The following is a 22,521-nucleotide window of genomic DNA, read 5'->3' on the forward strand; positions in this document are numbered from 1 at the left end:
GGCTGGAGAATGCTGCGTTACCATACGCAATGCTACGACCACAGTCGAGGAAGCACGTCAGAAGATGCGGGAAATCACAGCCAAGACAGGAGACTCGTTCCACTCAATGTTACCGAGTGATTGGAAGGGGGTTTGGAACCCTGCCTCGTGGATTTCAACTTTGCTCAAAACCCTCAGACTTACGGGATGGTGGGATTGGATAGTAGAAGCTTTAGTAATGTTTCTGTTAATATTAACTGGTCTAGCTATCGGCTTTGCTGTAATGAGGTGCCTGATTCGCCGCTCCTTCTCTTCTATCTCTTCCTCTCTGCGATATGTCCAGATCACCACCATCGAAGAGGACCTCGGAGTGTTTGAGCCGCGGGGTGGTGTGAGGGACGAGGCCCAAGTGACTGTGCTGTAAGCACAGACAGTGCCCCAAGAGAAAGCTCCAGGAGCCAGCCACGGGGAGGGGCCCGGTGTCACTCACCTTGGCTGACTAATGGCTCAACCACTGCTGGAGCTGGGGTGAGGGAAGATTCCAGAAACCTTGGGCTGGAGCCAATAAATAGGGGCGCACATGAGCTTCCTCGGGGCGCTCTCCACACCGACACCCCCCGTCGGCAGGTCTGACGCTGGATCCAGGATTGGTGATCTCTCTCTCTCCCCCCCCCCCCCCCCCCCCCCGCTTCCCAGCTCTCTTTGTCTCTCTCTCCCCCCCCCCGCCTCGTTCTCTGCTCTTGATGCTGCTAAGTAACACAAGGCCTACCTCAGCTTCTCATAAAGCCGCTTACATATTGATACACCGAGGGTTGATGCTTACAGAGTGTTCGTTCCATTAAAGTTGATGTTCGTGTTTGGACCTCGAGTGTTATCTCACCTTAATGCACACCGAGGGGATTTGCGGACCTTAGTCACTCCCCCCTTCTCGCAGGTGGGACGTGACACCTTGCCTTTGAAGATCCACCCAAAGATGGCCCCTCAGTGCCAGACAGCTCGGCATCACATCCTGATTTCTCATTCACATACAGTCGAGACCCACGCTTAGCTAAACTGGGAGGCGTGGTGAAACCTCAGAGGGGAAATGTCTCAGAGATAAGGTGTGGTGGGACTGTGCTGTCTACAGGGACTCATACTTTACAGTTTATGTAAAGCCTATCCTAACTAAGTGGGAGTGGATGCTTCTGCAGCAGGTCAATATGGCACAAGCTACTTCCAGAGTGGATTAGACCAAATAGCTGTCCAAAGGCAAAATTTGGTCGGAATAATGTGCGAAGGTCTGATTTTCAAGTTTCCACTGGCCATGCAGTTCAAAGAGATTCTGGATTTTCAAATATTTCTTAATCTCTAACTGTGTTCTAGTTCTAGTATTTTATCTACATCTTCAAGCAAAAAGAAATCACTTTCAATGTAAGTAATACATTTGATTGATGCTTGTTTATTATCTTCTGTCATCACCACTGGCCCATACCAAACCGTCACACGTGCCTGTAACTGTAGGCAACAGTTTCCCATCCTGGTTCATCCCAAGGTCCTGGGAACAGGTTCACCACTGGTAAACACAGGCCTGATTCCCCAATAACCAAATGGGGCTGTACCACCTGACGGCAGTATTTGATACTGGCCTCAAATCTAAGTCTTCGTGATTCCATTTATTATATTTTACATTAAGTTTTGTAACATTTGGGTGCGCTATAAATACTTTGCAGGCTCTCTCATAGCCTTCTGCTTAAGACAGGAGTCCTGCCTTTAAAGGTATACAGGCTTGGCAATAACTGAGTCCACAAATGTAGCATTAGAGCAATGATTTATACAAAGCCTTTCATCCTGCCTGGCACATGGTGGTTTCTATTCACTGCAGAGTTGACTCTCTGAGCCCTCCAAGTGTGATTCTCCTCTGAGAGCAGACCCAAACATACAGACTTCACACAAGAGACTCCTTGCATACTTAACATTACTATGCATTAAATAAATGCAGTCCCCTGTGTGGTAGAGGGCAGCAATCATCTTTGTCTTACCACATTACATATCAAGGGAAGGACAATTATAGTTAAGGGTATAAAGCTTCCTTTTCTTCAAAAAAGTGCCACATGGACCTTTCAGTACGTTCCATCTGAAGGAAGACCATGCAGGAATCATCATAGTCTTCATTTTATCCAAGTCAAAAGTGAAGATCTGAAATGGACCTTCTCAGTTGTGAATCTTTGGTTCCAGAAAGTCTTAAATAGAAAGTGGGGAGCACTATACCCTATGGCCTTTCCAGACTCTAATATGAGGGCAGGAGAGAAGCTATGAGGTACTTGTGTAACTACACAGGCCTTTGGAATCATTCAGAGAGTTGATAGGGGAAATGCTAAAGCCACTGGACAATAGCTGTGTATAGCACTGCAATTCATGGCTCAGTACTGCATAGTGCTAAGCACCCTCTTAAAGGCTGAGAATTCTTCACTCCCAATGTCCTTTCCGGCACTTGAAGGCCTTCAAATCCTTCCAAGTTTGAAATGTCTTGTAATCTCTTCTGGGATTGGCAGCCCCTGTAATATTCCACCTCTCAAAGCTTCCCTGCCTTACACGTTAACCAGAAGTGATTATTCCAGAAGAATGCACCAAGGCACAGTTTAGTCAAAGTGAAGCAGTCCACTTCTTTACTCACAGATGCTTTTTGTGTGTGTCTTGGAAAGGGCAGACTTACATGATTTAGCATTTGCAGTGCCTCAGTTAAGCAAAGAATATGACTTGGAAGTGTTTTCAGAGGAAGAACTGGATGGCTCTGAAGAAGACACACTGTATTTTCCTGCGAAAAAAAGCATAGTGGTTAGACATAAGGACAGATAGCCTGGGACATATTGGCACTGCAAAGTAAGGACAGTTAGAGCTGTCCTGATAACCCAGGTGGCTTTGACTTGGTCTGCAGCCCTGATACTAGCTGGATTACAGCAATACCAGCAAACCACAGAAGTCAATGTGTTTGGTGACACAGCCAGGACATGTCAGCTTGAACTGACGATCACGCCATAGGGTAGTAATTTACTCACACAAACGGAGGGACTTACTGGTCTTCCGTGAGCATGGGGACGCATCTAGAACACGTGCTTTTGAGATGCATCCCAGCTCCCTCCCTCTCGTGACCACAAGGCTCTAAACTAAGATCCAGGTGCACGAAGCCCAAAAGCAGAGTGTGGAAGAGAGTGCTGATAATATGGGAGTTTCAGGTGGCAGCAGCATGGAAGGCAGTTGTGGGCAAGTCTCATTCTTGTGGTGGGAGGCTTCTGTATCTGGCTAGTGTACTCATGTAAACTTACTGTAGCTCAGTCAGAGACCAACTTCTTGTTCTGTTATCTAATAAACAGACTCTTAAAAAGCAGTTGCTTGCCTTCGTATCCCACTTTGACCAAATGTCACCATCTTCTCTGAGCAATGGTTGGATGCAAAGATTACACGTTTAGGAATGAAATTACTCATATTTTCAGCAATGCTTCGTGCAAAATAAAGTCATAACTGAAATGGTGACGTCCATAAAATGACTGTCAGAGAACCTTTGAAGAGATACAACTCCAAGGTGGTGAAGAGTACATGAACAGTAAATGAACTGGGGAGCATTGTGTCAGGATATCATTAAGCTCAGAACAAAGCTCAGTTAGTGGGTTTTAGAACTGGTGAACCATGCCACCATCCAATACTTGTTTTAGTGTTAGACAGTTATGCTGCTAGCATTACGCTACAATCATGAGCCATTATGCTAGTGATTCCAATGACTTATTAGTTCCTTTGTACTAGAAGATGAAATACCATCTATAGATGGATGGATAGACCTAGAAATAGACTGATAGATATCAGGACAGACAGACCCTGAGAGTGAGAACACAGGCAAAACCTTGTTTGTGCTTCAGTAGGAGAGATCTATTGTCACATACCTGTTTTTCCACATAAGTTGTTAAAGGTTCTTGAAAATGGATAGCTCATAGCAAGCATTGGCGTCACCAGGATCAGGGAGGTTGACTGTGAGAGAGAAAATTGCTTTTTGTCAAAAGCCTAGAACTTTCTTTGTAGCCACACTGAGGGGGGAAAAAAAGGTTACAATAAAATGTTGTTCAGTAGTACAAGCAGGCAATCCACAGAAGGACAAGTTAGATGCTTGTGAGGCATCAAGTTCATCCATTTGCATGTTTATGATGGTGATGAAGGAGATCAATTTTAAAAGAAACTGCAGGACACAAACAGCCTGTCTCTAACTGTTGGCCAGGGCAGATGGCTTAGGCTCCGGAGTCTGTCATATCAGACAGTACAGAGTTCTGGTCCCTTATCTGAGGGAGTATATCCATTAAGGTAACCAGAAAAGCTAAGATTTACATGCTAATGGGTGGTTGGTCGTTGAAGGCCTGAGATAATCAGAGGCAAATTTAACTTGACACACTAGAGGGCATTGGAACACAACTCTCTACAGTCCAGATGGGAAGGAAGAAACTTTTTGCTGCTGAAATGAAGTTTCTTTTTTGGTTCTGGAGTGGTTTGAGAATTTAATGGGATTCCTCCAAAAGGTGTGTTCAAAAAAAGTATGGAAAACACATCTTTTTCTGTTCAATCCTTCTCCGTTCATTAGGTTGTACCATGGTGGTGTAAATGAGGCAGTTTTGTGCATTGTCACCTATATCATAAGGTGGTAGAGGAAGAAGGTAAATGAATCACATTGAAGAAGTTTGATCAAAGACTTTGATTTTGCTTTATTTATTCCTTATCAGCAGAACTGCCAAGGAAATATGCCAATTCCCACTGCCTGGGGCAGCTTCCGCAGTGTCAACTAGAGTTGGAAGTGTCTGGTCCAGGAGATTTTGTCTGAAGAGGAATTCAGAATTGGGGTCCAAGACTTAACAACTTGTTCTCTCTACTTTACTCTGCTGGATGTGTCAGTACAGGAGGGAATGAAGAAACTGACATGCTTAATGATAGTTGTATCAGTTATTCCTGCCTTCCTTCCAGTTTCCTGGGAAAAAGGAGTTTTTCCCACAGTCAGAATGACATCGAGCAGATGTCATTTTCAAGCCAGAAAGAAGGAATGGTGCTTTAAAAATGCATTAGGAAATGTTCCCAGACCTGGATTCCCAGGAGTAATCCTCCTGCAGAAAATGCTGGAATACTTGGAGTACCAGTTAAAAAAATCCATGTGGATGATTCTGGGGATCCTAAATGAAGAAACGTGAGGCAGAAACTGCGTCTTTCCTGTCTCGTCCTGACACAAGATCTGAATGTGGCAGATGGTTAGAGCACATAAAACTTACAGTGCTGCTCTGCCTGGCTAATCACAGGCTGCCTCCTCCTGGGCCTTCAGCACGTTGCTGGAGGGGACACGCAGAGAGGTCAGTACTGGGTCCAATACTGTTTTGACGTCTTCATTAATGATATAGATGATGGGAAAAGTGCACCCTCAACAAGTGTGTAGACGATACAGAACTGGAAGGAGCGGCTGACAGATCAGATGACTCCGCTGTCATTCAGAGGGACCTCAACAGGCTGGAGAAATGGGATGACAGGAATCTTATGAAGTTCCGCAAAGGGAAAGGCGAATCACAGAATCGTAGAATAATTTGGGTTGGAAGGGACCTCTAAAGGTCATCTAGTCCAACCCCCCTGCCGTGGGCAGGGACATCTGCAACTAGAGCAGGTTGCTCACAGCCCCGTCCAACCTGACCTGGAATGTTTCCAGGGATGGGGCATCCACCACCTCTCAGGGCAACCTGTGCCAGTGCTTCACCACCCTCAGCGTAAAAAATGTCTTCCTTAGATCTAGTCTAAATCTACCCCCCTTTAGTTTAAAGCCATTCCCCCTTGTCCTGTCGCAACAGGCCCTGCTAAAAAGTTTGCCCCCATCTTTTTTATAAGCCCCCTTTAAGTACTGATGGGCTGCAATAAGGTCTCCCCAAAGCCTTCTCTTCTCTAGGCTGAACAACCCCAACTCTCTCAGCCTTTCTTCACAGGAGAGGTGTTCCATCCCCCTGATCATTTTCGTGGCCCTCCTCTGGACCCGCTCCAACAGGTCCGTGTCTTTCTTCTGCTGAGGGCTCCAGAGCTGGACGCAGTCCTGCAGGTGGGGTCTCAGCAGAGCAGAGGAGAGGGGCAGAATCCCCTCCCTCGACCTGCTGGCCACGCTGCTTTGGATGCAGCCCAGGATCCAATTGGCCTTCTGGGCTGCGAGCGCACATTGCCGGCTCATGTCCAGCTTTTCGTCCACCAGGACCCCCAAGCCCTTCTCGGCAGGGCTGCTCTCAATTCCTTCATCCCCCAGCCTGTGTTGATCCCAGGGGTTGCCCCGACCCAGGTGCAGGACCTTGCACTTGGCCTTGTTGAACCGCATGAGGTTCACACGGGCTCACTTCTCCAGCTTGTCCAGGTCCCTCTGGATAGCATCCCGTCCCTCTGGCGTGTCAACCGCACCACTCAGCTTGGTGTCATCTGCAAACTTGCTGAGGGTGCCCTCGATCCCACTGTCTATGTCATTGATGAAGATATTAAACAGTACCTATCCCAATACGGACCCCTGCGGGACGCCACTTGTCACCGATCTCCATCTGGACATTGAGCCATTGACCACTGCTCTCTGGATGTGACCATCTAACCAATTCCTCACCCACCGGACAGTCCACCCATCAAATCCATCCCTCTCCAGTTTAGAGAGAAGGATGTTGTGTGCGAAGTCCTTCTGTCCCTGGTAGGAACAACCCCATGCACGAGGACATTCTGGGGGCTGTCTGACTGGAAAGAAGTGAAGATAAAACCAGACTTTTCTCAGTGGTGCCCAGTGAAAGGACAAGAGACAGTGGGAACAAATAGAAATACAGGCAATCCCACTTAAGAAGAAACTTTTTCACTGCAAGGCTGTTCAAACACAAGAAAAGGCTGCATAGAGAGATTGTGGAGTCTCCATCCTTGGAGCTACTCAAAACCCAACTGGACACGGCCCTGAGCTCTAGCTGACCATGCTCTGAGTCAGAGGGTGGCACTAGATGATCTCTGGAGGTACTTTCCAACTTCAGCAATTACGTGATTCTTGTGGAAGCTGGAGTGATTCGAGCCAATGCTGCTTCTCTGAGCTGATAGTCCAGCCTTAATGGACTCCTTAATTCCTTTTAGGCTATGTACCCATCTATCTTAATTATGCTGTTTTTTAAGTCTGCTTCCCAGTTTTTTAGCAATACCTCTACAGGCTTTTCTGAATAAACCCTGTTCAGATACCAAAATAAAACTAAGCTCTGTTGTAATATAAAAATGATGCTAGCATTTACCACTATTTTCTATTTCCACCCCAAGAGCCAGTGGTTACATTCTGATGCCTTCAATCCCTTACCCATCATAGAATCATAGAATCATTGAGGTTGGAAAAGACCTCTAAGATCATCGAGTCCAACCGTCGACCCAACACCACCACCCACTAAGCCATGTCCCTAAGTGCCTCATCTACTCGTCTTTTAAATACCTGCAGGGATGGAGACTCCACCACTTCCCTGGGCAGCCTGGTCCAATCTTTAACCACTCCTTCAGTAAAGACATTTTTCCTCATGTCCAATCTAAACCTCCCCTGGTGCAACTTGAGGCCATTTCCTCTCGTCCTATCGCTTGTTCCTTGGGAGAAGAGACCAACACCCACCTCGCTACAACCTCCTTTCAGGTGGTTGTAGAGAGCGATGAGGTCTCCCCTCAGCCTCCTTTTCTCCAGGCTAAACAACCCCAGTTCCCTCAGCCGCTCCTCAGAAGACTTGTTCTCCAGACCCCTCACCAGCTTCGTTGCCCTTCTCTGGACATGCTCCAGCGCCTCAATGTCCTTCTTGTAGTGAGGGGCCCAAAACTGAACACAGTATTCAAGGTGCGGCCTCACCAGGGCCAAGTACAGGGGCACGATCACTTCCGTGCTCCTGCTGGCCACACTATTTCTGACACAGGCCAGGATGCCCTTGGCCTTCTTGGCCGCCTGGGCACACTGCCGGCTCATGTTCAGCCGGCTGTCAACCAGCACCCCCAGGTCCTTTTCCGACAGGCAGCTTTCCAGCCACTCTTCCCCAAGCCTGTAGCGCTGCATGGGGTTGTTGTGGCCGAAGTGCAGGACCCGGCACTTGGCCTTGTTGAATCTCATACAGTTGGCCTGGGCCCATCGATCCAGCCTGTCCAGGTCCCTCTGCAGAGCCTTCCTGCCCTCGAGCAGATCAACACTCCCGCCCAACTTGGTGTCATCTGCAAACTGACTGAGGGTGCACTCAATCCCCTCATCCATATCATCGATAAAGCTATTAAACAAGACCGGCCCCAAAACTGAGCCCTGGGGAACACCGCTCGTGACCGGCCGCCAACTGGATGTAACTCCATTCACCACAACTCTCTGGGCCCGGCCGTCCAGCCAGTTTTTTACCCAGCGCAGAGTCCACCTGTCTAAGCCGTGAGCCGCCAGCTTCTCGAGGAGAATGCTGTGGGAGACGGTGTCAAAGGCCTTGCTGAAGTCCAGGTAGACCACATCCACAGCCTTTCCCTCATCCACTAGGCGGGTCACCTGGTCATAGAAGGAGATCAGGTTGGTCAAGCAGGACCTGCCTCTCATGAACCCGTGCTGGCTGAGCCTGATCCCCTGGTTGTCCCACACATGCTTTGTGAGTGCCCTCAAGATGAACCGCTCCATAATCTTCCCCGGCACCGAGGTCAGGCTGACAGGCCTGTAGTTCCCCGGATCCTCCTTCCGGCCCTTCTTGTAGATGGGCGTCACATTGGCAAGCCTCCAGTCGTCCGGGACCTCCCCCGTTAAACCAGGACTGCTGATAAATGATGGAGAGCGGCTTGGTGAGCTCCTCCGCCAGCTCCCTCAGCACTCTCGGGTGGATCCCATCCGGCCCCATAGATGGGATGGGATCCCATCCCATCCTGGCATGGCTTCTTTGGTAAGGGGTTATAAATGCAGAATTGTAAGTTGAAACAAGCATTTCTGTGTTAGAATACACAGAGTTATCCACCCTCGTGCAGCCATCCCAGACTGAGGTATTTTATTCCTGTTGGCTGAAACTTTTCTATATTCTGTGTCTGGGAATGTGTCCCCTCTTGTGCAGAAGTAGAGATGAACACACCTTTGGCATCAGCGGGAAGAGGATGACAAACAACTCTGGAGCTGCAATGTCTTCAACCAGCAGAGTTGAATATTAGTCCATAGCCTCAGCTCGTGGCCCTCTGCTAGGGCTGTAAGACACGTCCTGGGTCACTGAGGCTATGACCCCCCTGTGTGGTCGGCCTCCTGTATTCTGCTTTGGAGGTTTGTCAAGCCTCATTGTAAAAGCGGTTAAGTCCGTGTTTTTCCTCCTTTGTTCACACTGAGAGACCATTCCCCAGCTTCTCTAATGGGTAGTGGTTGCTTAATGCCATAAGCAGATTTGCACTTGGTTGGATCCAAGGATCCTCTAGCCCAGTCGCTTCTTACGCAAAGAGGGCCACAGCAGAGGCCCTAGGGAAGGGTTTTACAAAAGCAAAGTAAGCTTGTAGCAGCACATCTTCAGAACGTGCTTTCCGCCTCTGGCTGTCAGAGGTACAGGGACTTCTGGAGGCAGAGGCAAGACCTTGGTGTTTAATAGCCCTTAATGGCCTATGAAGCTTACACAAAATGAAGTAAACTATAAGAAAACCCAGGAGAGTGTCCAACGTCCAGAACATCCAGGAGCAAGGAGGTCTAAGTCTCCTTTGCTTGCTTTGAATCTGCCACTCATTAGGGTCAGGTCTGGTCCTTAATTATCACACTGGATGGCACACTTGCTCCGTGGCCTCGTAGCAGCAGACATCACTTTTACATTCCCCATCAGCTGTCTAGGCTGAAGAGTCCTGTGCCATTCTAGCACAGCAGTCATCCCACCTCTTCGGTACTTGTTCTGCTCTGCATCTTTCCAATTGGCCTACATCTTTTTTGAACTTAACTAAGATCCGTTGTCCCCATGCCAGCATTTTCCTGTGGCTTAAACAGCTCTGCCTCCCTTTAGACATTCTGCATGAAAGGCCTATGGTGCCATGAGATCTGTGGAGGTGAAGGACGCATGGAGGGAGGAACCAGGCGCTGCTAAAGATTAGAAGGTGTGAAGGTGTGGCTGGCACAAGACAGTCTAGCTCCATGGCTGCCCAGTACCTGATAGCAGCTGAGCCCTGGTTTACCCTTTTCAAACAGCCACTGAGCATTTTTTTCAGAGTCTTGACCTCTGGAGCACAAATTGAAATGGAAGAAATTCCATTTAATCATAAAAAAATGCTTTTTTTTATGCTGAGGGTGGCAAAACACCACAGCTTTTTGTCCAAAGATTTAGTGGATTCTCTAGCTTTAAAGATACTGAAAACCTGACGGGGCAAGCCAAACCTGCTGTAGTTTACCTTGCTTTGAGCAGTGGGTTTGGACTAGATGGTCTTCAGATGTTCCTTCCAATCTTAACTGTTCCATGATTCTGTGTCATCTCTGTTCGGCAGGAACACTGTCCGCGTTTCTGTCCTAATTGTATTCCTCAGCAGTCATTTTCCTAAGGCACTGTGCAAACTTTATTTTTTCTTTTAAAGATGGCAATGTGACTGCTTTTCCCCTTTAATGTGAATGCTTATCCTGAGCAGAGGCATTTCCAGATGCCCATTCAAGCTGTGCTTCAATGCAGGGATGAGTGCAAGAGTCATTGGGCCAGAGAAAGTCTCTGCGGATGGAAGTGAAGCCTTCCAGGATCTTCCTTAAGGATCCAGACCCTGTTTGCAACATTATTTCTTTTTTTTTTTTTAGGCACTGAATGTTTTGGGTTAAATGCAGGAATTTGCTGGGTATGGAACTCAAGTCTCTCCTGTCTAGGAGTGTGTCCAGAACCACATTCATTTATGTTCTATCTTTTGCTCATTGAAATCTGAGTCTTTGCAACACATAGACATGATTTTGACAAAAGATTCATACTTCCTCGCATTTGCTGTTCCCAGCATGAAGTGGAGGCTGACCTGTCTCCTGGTGTCATGAGTTCAAGTCGCAGTATCTCCATCCTTTCCTGCTCATAGCTGAAGAGCATCTTCCCCAAGAAGTTCCCTTTGCATTTCTCTTAGGTTGTGAATAAATAATGGTGCCACTGAAATTTCCTGTTTTCTAACTTAAAGTTTCAGTTACATTTTGTGGTTTATTTCTTGTGGAATTTAGAGCAAATGTCCACCAACCTCCTTCTCATTTTTTACCAACTATAGGTGAAATAATGGACTTTGAGAAAGGGGGTATATTCATATTTATGTTATTAGTGTCTTCTCTTGCTCTGACTAGTTCTAATAAATAATTGAGAATATAAAGTGCATTTGTCTTAAAAGACACTTGGCGAATGTTAGACTATTCAGCAGTAACTCTGAAATACATTCTTAGGTCAAGGATCTAACCTTTGTTTGCTGTGAACTCCATTTGGACATTGAATTCCTCTTCAGCAGGGCTTCTTGTATCTATTTGTTAAAAAAAAAAAAATCAATCAGTAAATACAGCAATTATGTTCAAATTCCAACAGTATTTTCACATAATATAAGAAACCGTTTGAATTCTTACCTTCTTGTCCCAGAGAGTCCCAAACACCAAAATGAATAATCCCTAGGAGACAGATAATTACATGTAGTTTGATGACACCAACCTTTTAATTGCAGTACCTCATAATTATCTCAAACATTGTCCATGTTGACTATTTAGACTCTGAACTCTTTGATAGAGGGCATTTTTCTAACTGCATCTCACATAATGGACTGCTGATGTGGTAGGAGTTCTCCAGGCCTGGCCTACTTAAACTGTGTGTATATCTGGTCTACCAAAGTGACACAGTCAGTCTGCTAGCACTAAATATATTTGGAAGACATGCCTTTCTTATGCTCCCCAGGTAAGCTAGCAGGCTCACAATATGAAAGGCAAGTGAGTTTGGTCTGAAGCATACAATTTTGAGGCCATTCTTAAGAGACAGAGTATACAAAACTATTGTGTCCTTAAGAAATCCCATTGTATTGGGATCCTACTGGCCATCTAAATATGTTGTTGTAAAAATCATGCTAACTGAAACCTCTCAATCGTGTATTTTAGTAATTTCTTCTCTTTACTATTAGTACTACTCAGCTGCTTTTGGTGACTTTCATGTTGTTTATACTCCCCCATTACTTGAACCCACAAGAGTACAATATGATGCCTCCAGATGCACTGTGAATGAGACCAGACATGCTGAAGCTTGCCCACCTGAACATAATAGGGCTATTTTCCTGATCTTCAGGAATGAAGTTCTTCCCAAAGCTACTGGCAAAGTTGGAAGTTAGTTATCTTTATGTCAGCTTTATCTATAAGGCACATTTGTTAAGGCAAGCTGAGAATACGAAATACCGCTGAATTCCTGGAATGGGTTTCCCAAAGAGCCCTTTGGAAATAAGGATGTGTAAGGCAACCCTGAGCTTTCCCAAGCTGTTTTTACTCCCTCTCTAAGCACAGCACTGCAAGAATGTCCTTACGTGTTAAATGGTCATAGAGGAAACAAAACCATACATATGCGTAACTCACCTGCAAAGCATTGAGCAGAACAAAGAGGATGTGGAAAGCTCGATGGTTGTTTTTGATGATAGTGGCAAGGCCAAATCCCCAGGTGAGGCCTAATAGTGGTGTCAAAATGGCCACACTTTTGCCAATTTGAAACAAAGAGTTCTTCTCCTGCCTGTTTGACCTATCCCCAATAGTTGGCCTCAGTATTTTTATTATAACAACTGCAGTGATGAACAAATTCATGGCCACAATGATCAGGGCAGGTATGACGAAGGCCAAGAGAGCTTTGCTGTCCTTCCAGTTGAGCCAGCAGACATCCTTTCTGGTGTAATTGTTCCTTGGCAGTGTGACAGCGATGGTGATGACTGCAATGACAAAGGGGCACCCATATCCCAGACAGAATGCCACTGCTTTCTGAGTGGTCTTGCTTGTGTTATGTAAGATGAAGACCAGTCTGTAGAAAAGAATGAGGCCCAGGCTGAGCATCCAGAAAAAGACACACAGGTAGAATAAATGTATGAAGAAGGTGGCCACAAAACAGACACCTCTGCTTTTCTGTTGGTTTTGGTCATTGATGGAGGCAATGACAATGAACCAAATGTCAGCAATCAGGAGTGATGTAGCGATGTTGAGTATACAGACATGGCGCATATAGGAGGTTGTGTTGTTTGTCACATATTTCCAGACTAAGGACTCAATTACAATGCAGGCTACCAAACTCAAGATTGAAATGGACAGGCCGATGTAGGTAATATAATCTTCAGAGATTACCTGGGAAGATTTATCAGGTGACATCAGAATGGAGAATGATGTCAAGTGATTGCAGGAGCAAATGACATAATCCCCCTTCTCTGTGGCTGTGCAACCATGAGTATCCCAGCCCCCAGTATGTTTGTTGAGTGTGAAGTTCCAAAAGACACACTGGGGCATCTTTAGAGACAAGTCTTTCTTTGCAAAGGTCATATTAATATCGAACTTCTGGCTTCTGTTGCTGCTCACAGTTGTTGTTACCAGTAAGCCGTTCACATACTCGGACCCATTCCGGGGCAAAATATGTCCAAGTTTTGAGTACATCACACTGACAATGGTTGAATTTGGGTCTAGAATCTGAATTTCAGTTTCACCAATGAGCACATTAACTGTGAGGTTTTCTGCACTGCAGAAGTTCTTATTATAACCTGTGTTGTTATTTGCTGTGACAACTATACCTTGTAGCTGAAGGCTTTCTGCAGAGACAGGAGGAATGGTATTATTAACTGGTTGGAGGTTCAGGGAAAAATTTTCTACCGAATGCAGTAACGAAGAACTTTTGTTTATTCCCTCTTCATTCAGGTCTTCCCAAGCTGCAGCTGTGGAATCAGCAACAATAAAGTCCACTGTATAGAGGAAATTCTGGAACAACAACAGAGTAATGCCGTTACTGAAATCCCATACAAATCATTGTTGTTTCTTATGGTAATTTCTGTGTGGTCCTAGAATTGCCTTTTGAAAAAGCCCAGTATTTTCTTATTTTGCTCAATCCATGTGACACCTTCAGTTGTTAACCTTCTGCATGCTCTATTTTCAAGTTAAGGTTTCCAAAACTGGAGCTGCGTGGCTTTTTTTTACATATTACTTAGTATTTTTTTCTTCTCCAGCCTTCTTTCTGTTCTTTCTCAGCCTTTGTGCTATCTTTGATTTCTTGCTCTCTCTCATGTAGGGTTCTCCAGCTACAAAACATCAAGTCTCTTTGCACTTTTCTGCTCAGAAGAGCAGTGCTTTTCCTCTGTACCTCACAATCAAGGTTTCCAAGTATTTCTAAGATACGTTTTGCCATTCATTTGTTGTAACACCTAATTGATTTTCCTTGCTTGATCCCTATCCTTATTTTAACTCTATTTTGTATTTCTGCTCCTACTCATAGAATCATAGAATCACAGAATGGTTTTGACCTTTAAAGATCATCCAGTCCAACCCCCCTGCCATGGGCAGGGACATTCAACCTGACCTTGAACACTTCCAATGACAGGGCATCCACAACTTCTCTGGGCAACCTGTTCCAGTGTCTCACCACACTCATCATAAAGAATTTCTTCCTTATGTCCAATCTAAATCTACCCTTTTTCAGTTTAAAACCACTGCCCCTTGTCCTGTCTGTCACTAAGGGCTCTGGTAAAAAAGTCTTTCTTATAAGCCCCCTTTAAGTATTGAAAGGCCACAATAAGGTCTCCCTGAAGCCTTCTCATCTCCAGGCTGAACAACCCCAACTCTCTCAGCCTTTCTTCACAGGGGAGGTGTTCCATCCCTCTGACCATTTTTGGGGCCCTCCTCTGGGCCCGCTCCAACAGGTCCATGTCTTTCCTGTGCTGGGGACTCCAGAGCTGGACGCAGTACTCCAGGTGGGGTCTCACCAGAGCAGAGTAGAGCGGGAGAATCACCTCCCTCGACCTGCTGGCCACCCTTCTTGTTATGCAGCCCAGGATCCGATTGGCCTTCTGGGCTGCAAGCGCACATTGCTGGCTCATGTCCAATTTTTCATCGTCATTCCTTGTCCTTTCCTCTGACTTAGAATGCTAGAAACATTTACGGGTCCCTAGAAGATTACTAGTTGCTAAGCATACAGCAGTCTCTCTTTCATGCATAGGCTCCTTGTCTTCATCACTTTGACTTTTCATAAACTCTTCTATCTATCTTTGCTGCCATTTCATCTCTTCCCTTAATACTTTCCTGTTCCTGACCCTAATTAACTGTGAAATTTCTTCAGGGAGAATGTCATCCTCTGTGACAAAAGGGGCCAAAGGGCTTGATAAGTATAGGTAAGACTTAAAATAAAACCTTACTTTAATAGTGGACTCCTCTGCTTCTACTGGGATAGAGGAGACCATAGTCAGGATGGTAACGATTGTGTCTAGGTTTGCAGAACTGTTTATTGTGCTTAGCTCCTGTTCTGTCTTGTTCTTGAGCTCTTCAAGGTAGTTAGGTAGGTTTTCTTTTGCCTGAGGACTGGTGACCAAGGACTGGAACAGAAGATAACAGTACATCACATGTGTGCAATTTGCCTAGAGCTTGATCCTCCTTCATAATGGCTACCCCTATATTAGTAAAATAAACAGAGACAGGGTCATTCTAGACATGCTGGTAGTGTTCAACTCTCTGACCTTCCAGAACAGGGTATCCTAACTACCTATTGAGAGCGCTCTCTCATCTGTGCAAACTCGCAGACTGCTCTTGGAAATTTCAAGGGGGGGGAAATAGTTGGCCTGGGCCCAAACCATATGAGGGAGCAATCTAGCAAGTTAAGAAAATACATAATTGAGTAGCTGTACATCTGCCTGGGACCTTGCTGTGCCTAATTTACTAAAATAAACATAGTAAGTATTTGATGCAAGAAAGATAATTGTTCTCATCTAACCTCACTGAGTGAAGGGTGACTCTGGATGGTTTGTAGTGAAGAGGACTATGATAGGATACCTAGGCTGAAAACCGAGGCCCAGCACCTGTCTGTGAAGTGTAGCGGCCGAGGGGGCATGCTAAACAGGGCCTGGGTCTGAGGTTGGGCAGTGGCCCACAGTCGTCTTTACTGCATCGTTGTTAGTGTACTCTGTAGCATGCTTTGGGCTTGTGCCAGCTAGTGTTCACCAAGGCAATGCCTGAGCATGGTTCAGAGAACACCCCAGGCCAGCAACTGTTCCCACTGGATGCTATGAATAAGGTCACCTTGTCTGGGGGAGAAAGCGTTCATGTGTATGGATGTTAGCCGTGCAGTGCCACATGCCCTCTGGGCCAGAGAAGGGGACCTAGCCTCTTTCACTAACTTGTGTAGATATAGTCAATCTTTCTTTGTATCTTTTAAAAGATAGTTTTAATTAAATATTTGATTTTTTTAATGCTTCATATATTTTAGATTGTGTTAAGCAAAAAACCATCCAACAAAAATTTTTGCTCTCTTCTACCCCCACCCCCACCCCAACCTCTAGAAAACTCATAAATGTTACCTCGGCACTAATCAGCAGGTTGTTTATGGATGCAGACAGGCAGTCATTCCTTTCAAGTGTCCATGATTTGTCGGAGCACTTGTAAATTTTACTGCCTCGGGTAAAACCATCTGTACTATTTTCCTGATAGCATGGCTTTTCTAATTTGGACCCTTCTGCTCCAATGCCAAGGTTGTCTGAACAGGAAACTTCCTTATCTGTATTGAGAAAAAGAAATAGAAGCAGGGAGATGAATAATTTACCCCCATCAAACCTGTGACCTCCTGAAGTTCAGAGGTCTTTAAATTAACTTGCTGTCTTCATTAATTATGACCTTTCAGGGTGTACATGTCTTGCATTCCCAATGTTTAGGAATCATGAAATTAAAAAGGAAATTGAACAAAGCCCCTTGTTTTTGAGTACTGAATCTAATCAACAAACCAATACCCAAAGTTTTAGGATTTGTCTGTTAGATTACAGGGGCGGAGTGGGATTATATTGACCACTATGTGAACAGTAATTCACACAAAGTTTATTCTGCTGAGGGACTCAGTGCTGCTGTAACACTAATAGGAAATTCATTAAGACCTTGATAGTGAGGCCTCAACACCTTTTTGATGAACAGTGACTCTTGCTAATTGGTTTTGATTGGGTTAGTCATATCAGTAAGTATCTGCTGATCAAAGTAAATAAAGTGTCTGCATATTTATTGCCTAAGAGAGTGAAATCTGGCCAGGCACAGTGATTCAACAGTAGGCGCCACTACTGTGGAAAAACCAAAATTTCTGCATTATGGGGATGTCCAACATTTCTTTCTTTCCAATTTTGAATAAGAAGCTGAAATATCCAAACTCTGGTCAGAACTAAACATCAGAACTGGATTTAGCAATGTTGAATTCTAATTACCCAGAATTTCCTGCAGAGCTGACTGGAAGCTGGGTCTGTCCAGGTCTCTGCAACACCTCATGGAAGTTGCCGTTCTTGTGTTTAAAGTGGATATGCTCTCCCACAGGCTGACCCCTTGAGCTAGAAGACTTCTTCCTGAGGCACCACAATCTTTTATCCTTGCTAAATTGTTGGTGCAAGCTGGGAGCTGCATGACCACATTTCAACACAGGAGATGAAGCTTGGTGGTGCAGGCTGCACCAGAAGGAAGCAGGGATAGAAGATGACTGAACTGTAACTGCTTGGGAACATACTGGGGCCACTGTCAAATACAGTGAAGACAAAACATCTTGTCTATTTGTTTTTTAAAATTACAGCAAAATTGATATTTTCCTCTGTATTTCAAAATTTCCTGTCAAAAAAAGGAGACAAAAATCCTTGGCTAACAAAAACTACTCCTGTTAGGTGTCACCAGTGATAAATTTGTGGCATCTGATTTAACAAAGATACTGGGATTTCCTATGTAACAGCTTTAAACAGTAACTTTTTTCTTACCAGATATCAAGCGCAGTGTTATACTGTTACTGTTGACTTTATCTCCAATGCGGTTAATAAACTTGCAATGTGCCTTGAGCTCGCTCTTGTTGCTGCATTCTGTTTCTGTGTAATTGTACATGTAGCAAAACAAACTTCCATTTTTCTTTTTCCCTGTATAGAAGGATTAAGATAGGTTAGCACAGATTTGGGGTCAATCAGCTAGCAGACAGCAGAAAGCTTCTGCAAAACTTTCTTTTCTGTGGGTCCTAGAGAAAAAAACTTCTTTTGTGGAAAAACTTCCTTTCTGTATGCGGATCTCTGTCTCTTACTCTCCACTTAATAAATCTTCTGGCAGCTGCTGCGTGATCAGTACCTTTTCAATTACTGGTGTATGAGCAAATCCTGCCCAAACCCTCTTTTACTGTGCAGGAACCAAAATTAGTTTTAAAAACTTTTTTGGAGAATACTCTTCCTGCTTCTGTTTCTACCACAGGCGTGTCATTTAGGCTAGGATACTTTTTTGCTGTTCTTATATGGTTCTTTTGAACTCCGGATCTGTACCACACTCCCATTGCTTTTCAATATGCCTGTGCCTGAGGGTCCCTGGCTGCAATATCTTCCAACAAGATCTTGGCATTTTTCTTAGCAACCGAAGGACACCTCAGTCTCCACCTGCTTCACACGTCAGCCTGTTGGTTTTGCATTCCTGCATGTTTTCTGAGTTAGTTTAGGTGGCTTTTTGCTTTTTTCAAATTAACTGTTTTGTAACCCACTTGAAAACTTCTAGTACATAAAAACATGCCAGGGAAGCTGCAGAACTGCCCTAAATTTGAAGACATAGAAGCTTAGGCTTTTGTGCAGTTAAAGATATGTTACCTGTATCCTTGAAGAAAATAGCATAGTTCTTTGAATTGCATTTTAATGTGTTATTATACATTTTTCATGAATGAGTAGATCATCTTCTTAAGTATCATTTCCTTGATACTCAGTTCAAAAAAGTGGCAGAGTGGAAGACAAAAGCAAATAAATGGAGTTCAGCAATTTCTAATCTGAACAATGATGAGGATGCTCACTTCTCACTGCCTGGCAAGGCAAACCAAACATTGAATTTACCTATTATGTATTTATCACTACAGCAGTGACTTCAGTTGCTCTTCTATTAATCTCAGCCATGCTCCCCAGGCATAGCAACCATCCTAAAAAAAGTCCATTAACCTTTTTTTACACTCTCAGGAGTACTTGTGAGTTGTCATAATAGCAGTAAATACGAATTGGTTACATGAACCTAACTGAAAACAAAAAAACCACCAGGGACTGGGTTGCGACACACAGTGCAGCTGGTGATTCTGCAAGTTTATTGTTTCTTACCAACTTGAAATTCTTTTTGTGGAACCACATTCGTTACCACGAATGTAACATTGTAATCTTCCATGGTGTTAGCACTTATGCAGCACTTAAGGGCTTGTTGGACTTTGCACTGTATAGATGCTTCAATGGGGTCTATCAGGATGTTCTGCTCCAGAGGCAAGGAAATAACCTTAATTGTCACATTGGCAGAACTCTCCAAGTACTTCTGGGAGAATGTGCAGATGTAGGTGCCTGAAAGAAGTGACACAAAAACCATGTCTCAGTCAACAGAAGTGCTCCTCAGCTTTTGCATGGTCACGAGCCCTAATACTGAACAAGTGCAGTGTTGTTGGCAGCATCATGTCTTGCTGTCCTCCAGCAGTTAGAATTTTAACTCTTTTTTTTATTTACTGTGGCTAGGCTTCACAGTGATTTGTAGGGCTTGGAATGCTCTAAATGATCTGGTATGGAGATTTCATTGCCTTTGTAGCCAATACAAACCAGGTTCACTCACCGCTCCAGTCCTGTGAGGCATTCGTCACTGTGAGCACAGCTGTGGCTGGAAATGTGCTATTTTTGATGCACATATGACAGCTTACTTTTTTTGTGTTATTTCCAGACTGGATTTTCCAATTGATATTGTCATAATTGCTCACATCACTTTCACACGTTAGATTGAATGCATATCCCTCGGAAACTGATGACTTTATGCTTGAAGATATTGTTACATGGGCTGAAGCAACACAAGATAAATGTCATATTATTGAGAGTCACTTGTTATAATAATTTGCTTGCAAATGACATGGGCCACAGAGGCCACCTACGTGTTAAAGAGCTGATGGTCTGTTATATGCTACCTGACTCTTACCTGTCCGGAGGTACGTCACTTTGATGTTTTGACTGCGCCTGGCACCGTGTCCAGTCTGCAGCTCACATGTATATGTTGTCACTGTACCTGACTTCTCAGGTGGGCATAGTGATTCATTGATGTTGAGCTTGTATTCAGTGCAGTTTTCACTGAACCTGGAGACTCCTAGAGAGAAATAAGCATTCCTTGAAGGGCTATTGATGTCCAAAAATACCTGGGCTCTGGAAATCACAAGCCAGCTAAGGAAAACCTTGTGGGTTTGTATGTAACCTTTGACAGCATGGCACTTTTAACTCATCGTTGCTGAAGCTTATTCACATCTTTTACTCTGGCAACTCACAGTGTTTACAGAGGCCTGAAGACAGCTCTCAGCACGGTGCTGGGCACCTACTGCCAAAACCAGTCTGAGATCAACAACATTGCTTGGATACCTCAGGATAAGCCAAAATGAAGAGTATTCTGGTTCAGCCTAACGTCATTATCTGTGATATTTAGGATGAGTAAGATAAGTAAAACAGGAGTAAATACTGCAGATTTTAATGTCATCTTATTTTGAAGTAAACATTTGGAGGTACTTGACAGTCATTCAACTTTAAATCTGAAGAGTGCTGGTTTAGCTATAAGGGGAAAACCCCACTAAAGCTGTCCCATGCTGCAGCTGAAAGTGCATCTGGCATGAAAGCAGAGTTCCTGGGGGAAAGCCTGGCCACAGGGCAAAACAGCTCATGACAGTAGGCCAGGATCACCCCTCTCTGCAAGCGCTGCTGCACACCCGTACCTGTCCTCTGTGGAAATGACTGTGCACATGAGCTTTGAAGGTTTTCTCTCATTTTGCTGTCCTGCTTTCTGCTAAATTTCATTTATAACAAATGGTTAACAATAAATAGTTAATCCATGACCATAAAATATTAAGAGGGCAATAGGCTGTTTATGACTATGGTTCATAGACATTTATGAGTGTTTCTATTGATGTTATTTTGTAACTGTAACAGATTTACTTGGTGCTTTATTAACTCTTTATAATACTTATAAAGACTTTACTTATATTATAAGTATTTACTTATATTACAAGTAAAGTCTTGTGGGATGCCACTGACTCAGCTGGCATGTGATGTATCGCAACTACAGGTGGGGAGGGAAACTGTGCACTCAGTATTTAGCTATGCTGCAGCTGTTTCAAAATGTAGCACCAGCCTCTCTCGGTTGCCAAATCTCGATATGTGGTACACAGAAGCTTTTCATACCCCAAGGGTGATTCTGGAGATAGTAGTATAGACTGATGCACTCATCCTTGCTCTTAAAACTAGACAATGCAGAAATAAGCTTTTTGGAAAAAGTCAGTATGATGCTGGTCCAGACAGCTCTTTCCATCCAGGATGGCACAGTTTTAAGCATCAATGTCTGCACAGTGCACGGAGATGCCCAGAATCCCACTGGCACCTGCACAACACATATGGAGTCCGCACCATGCTGTCCATCCATTGTCCTTCCACACCCCCCCCCCCCCCCCCCCCACATTTGGAGCATACACTATATTCCCTATATTCATCCTAGGACTTGGCCTTTGGGGTAGCCAATTAGGAGCAGATCTCTGAAGAACGAACAAACCTAGCAGGTGAAAGACAATCTTTTGTTAATCTTACCTGTAATATTGATTTCTCCATTTACTTTCCAGTCACCAGTGAGTGATGGTAAGTGTCTGTCAATACAACAGGACAGCAGAGGACTGTTTGTCTGCATTTCAGGACTGTTGCATATAACATTGATGGTTAAGTTTGGAGTGATGCGTAGCTGAGAGACTTCTATTGTTTTCGTGGCCTTGTATATCAGTGTGTGAAACTGATTGCTGTTTGTGAAGTTGCACGTATAGGAACCTGTAAAGCATAGGCAATATCTTAGCACTGAGAACAAGTTTTGCTGTTTTTTCCTCTACATTTGGAGTTAGGAGCTGGGAGCTACTTCCACACCTACTTTTCACATCTCCCTGCTCTGCAGCGGCTCTGCTACTTGCTAATCAAAATGTACCCTCAGGTCATCTGCAGTATGCTTTCTGCAGACTCCTGGTGCCAAATGCATCCAGATTAGGCAGCTTCAGTGTTGATGGGTACTTGAGAAGAGACCAGTGCTCTGGGACTGAAATACTTAAAACCTGGCTGAGTTGGTGTTTTTGGGATCTGTATATTGTCCATAGTCCACGTGGCAGCAATATGTCATGGTAAGAATGTAGACTGACTGTGCAAAAGGTTCCTACACAGAATGAGTGAGAGATAGGTGCCCAGGGTGGACTCCACAAGAGCTGGCATTCTGAGTGTAGGTACATATGCTGCTCAGAAGGTGTTGCCAAAGAGAGCATTTATCAGCTACTTTCTCAGGCACTTGTCCCCTGGATGCAGCCAGGCTTCCTTTAGAAATTGGCAGTCAGAGCTCCAAACTTC

At 44.6% G+C, this 22,521-nt stretch overlaps 1 protein-coding gene across 4 annotated transcripts in view; it reads right to left on the reverse strand.

The window, feature by feature from the left end:
- Positions 1-1,397: 1,397 nt before the first annotated feature.
- Positions 1,398-22,521, reverse strand: part of ADGRF5 (adhesion G protein-coupled receptor F5) — a 53,313-nt gene continuing 32,189 nt past the window's right edge. For 3 of the 4 annotated variants that reach the window (XM_076332664.1, XM_076332661.1, XM_076332662.1), the window contains 12 exons: positions 21,730-21,960; positions 20,087-20,251; positions 19,733-19,951; positions 19,240-19,470; positions 17,890-18,042; positions 16,471-16,667; positions 15,316-15,492; positions 12,518-13,888; positions 11,534-11,575; positions 11,374-11,433; positions 3,894-3,978; positions 1,398-2,773 (listed from right to left, as the gene is read on the reverse strand). In XM_076332664.1, coding sequence (XP_076188779.1) covers positions 2,694-2,773; positions 3,894-3,978; positions 11,374-11,433; positions 11,534-11,575; positions 12,518-13,888; positions 15,316-15,492; positions 16,471-16,667; positions 17,890-18,042; positions 19,240-19,470; positions 19,733-19,951; positions 20,087-20,251; positions 21,730-21,960 — 3,011 coding nt within the window. In that variant the 3' untranslated portion in view covers positions 1,398-2,693. The remainder of the gene's footprint in view (positions 2,774-3,893; positions 3,979-11,373; positions 11,434-11,533; positions 11,576-12,517; positions 13,889-15,315; positions 15,493-16,470; positions 16,668-17,889; positions 18,043-19,239; positions 19,471-19,732; positions 19,952-20,086; positions 20,252-21,729; positions 21,961-22,521) is intronic. The other variant, XM_076332665.1, reaches the window with a different exon arrangement.

The sequence above is a fragment of the Aptenodytes patagonicus genome, chromosome 3 (genome assembly GCF_965638725.1).
Source record: "Aptenodytes patagonicus chromosome 3, bAptPat1.pri.cur, whole genome shotgun sequence".
In the NCBI taxonomy this organism is placed as follows: Eukaryota; Metazoa; Chordata; class Aves; order Sphenisciformes; family Spheniscidae; genus Aptenodytes; species Aptenodytes patagonicus.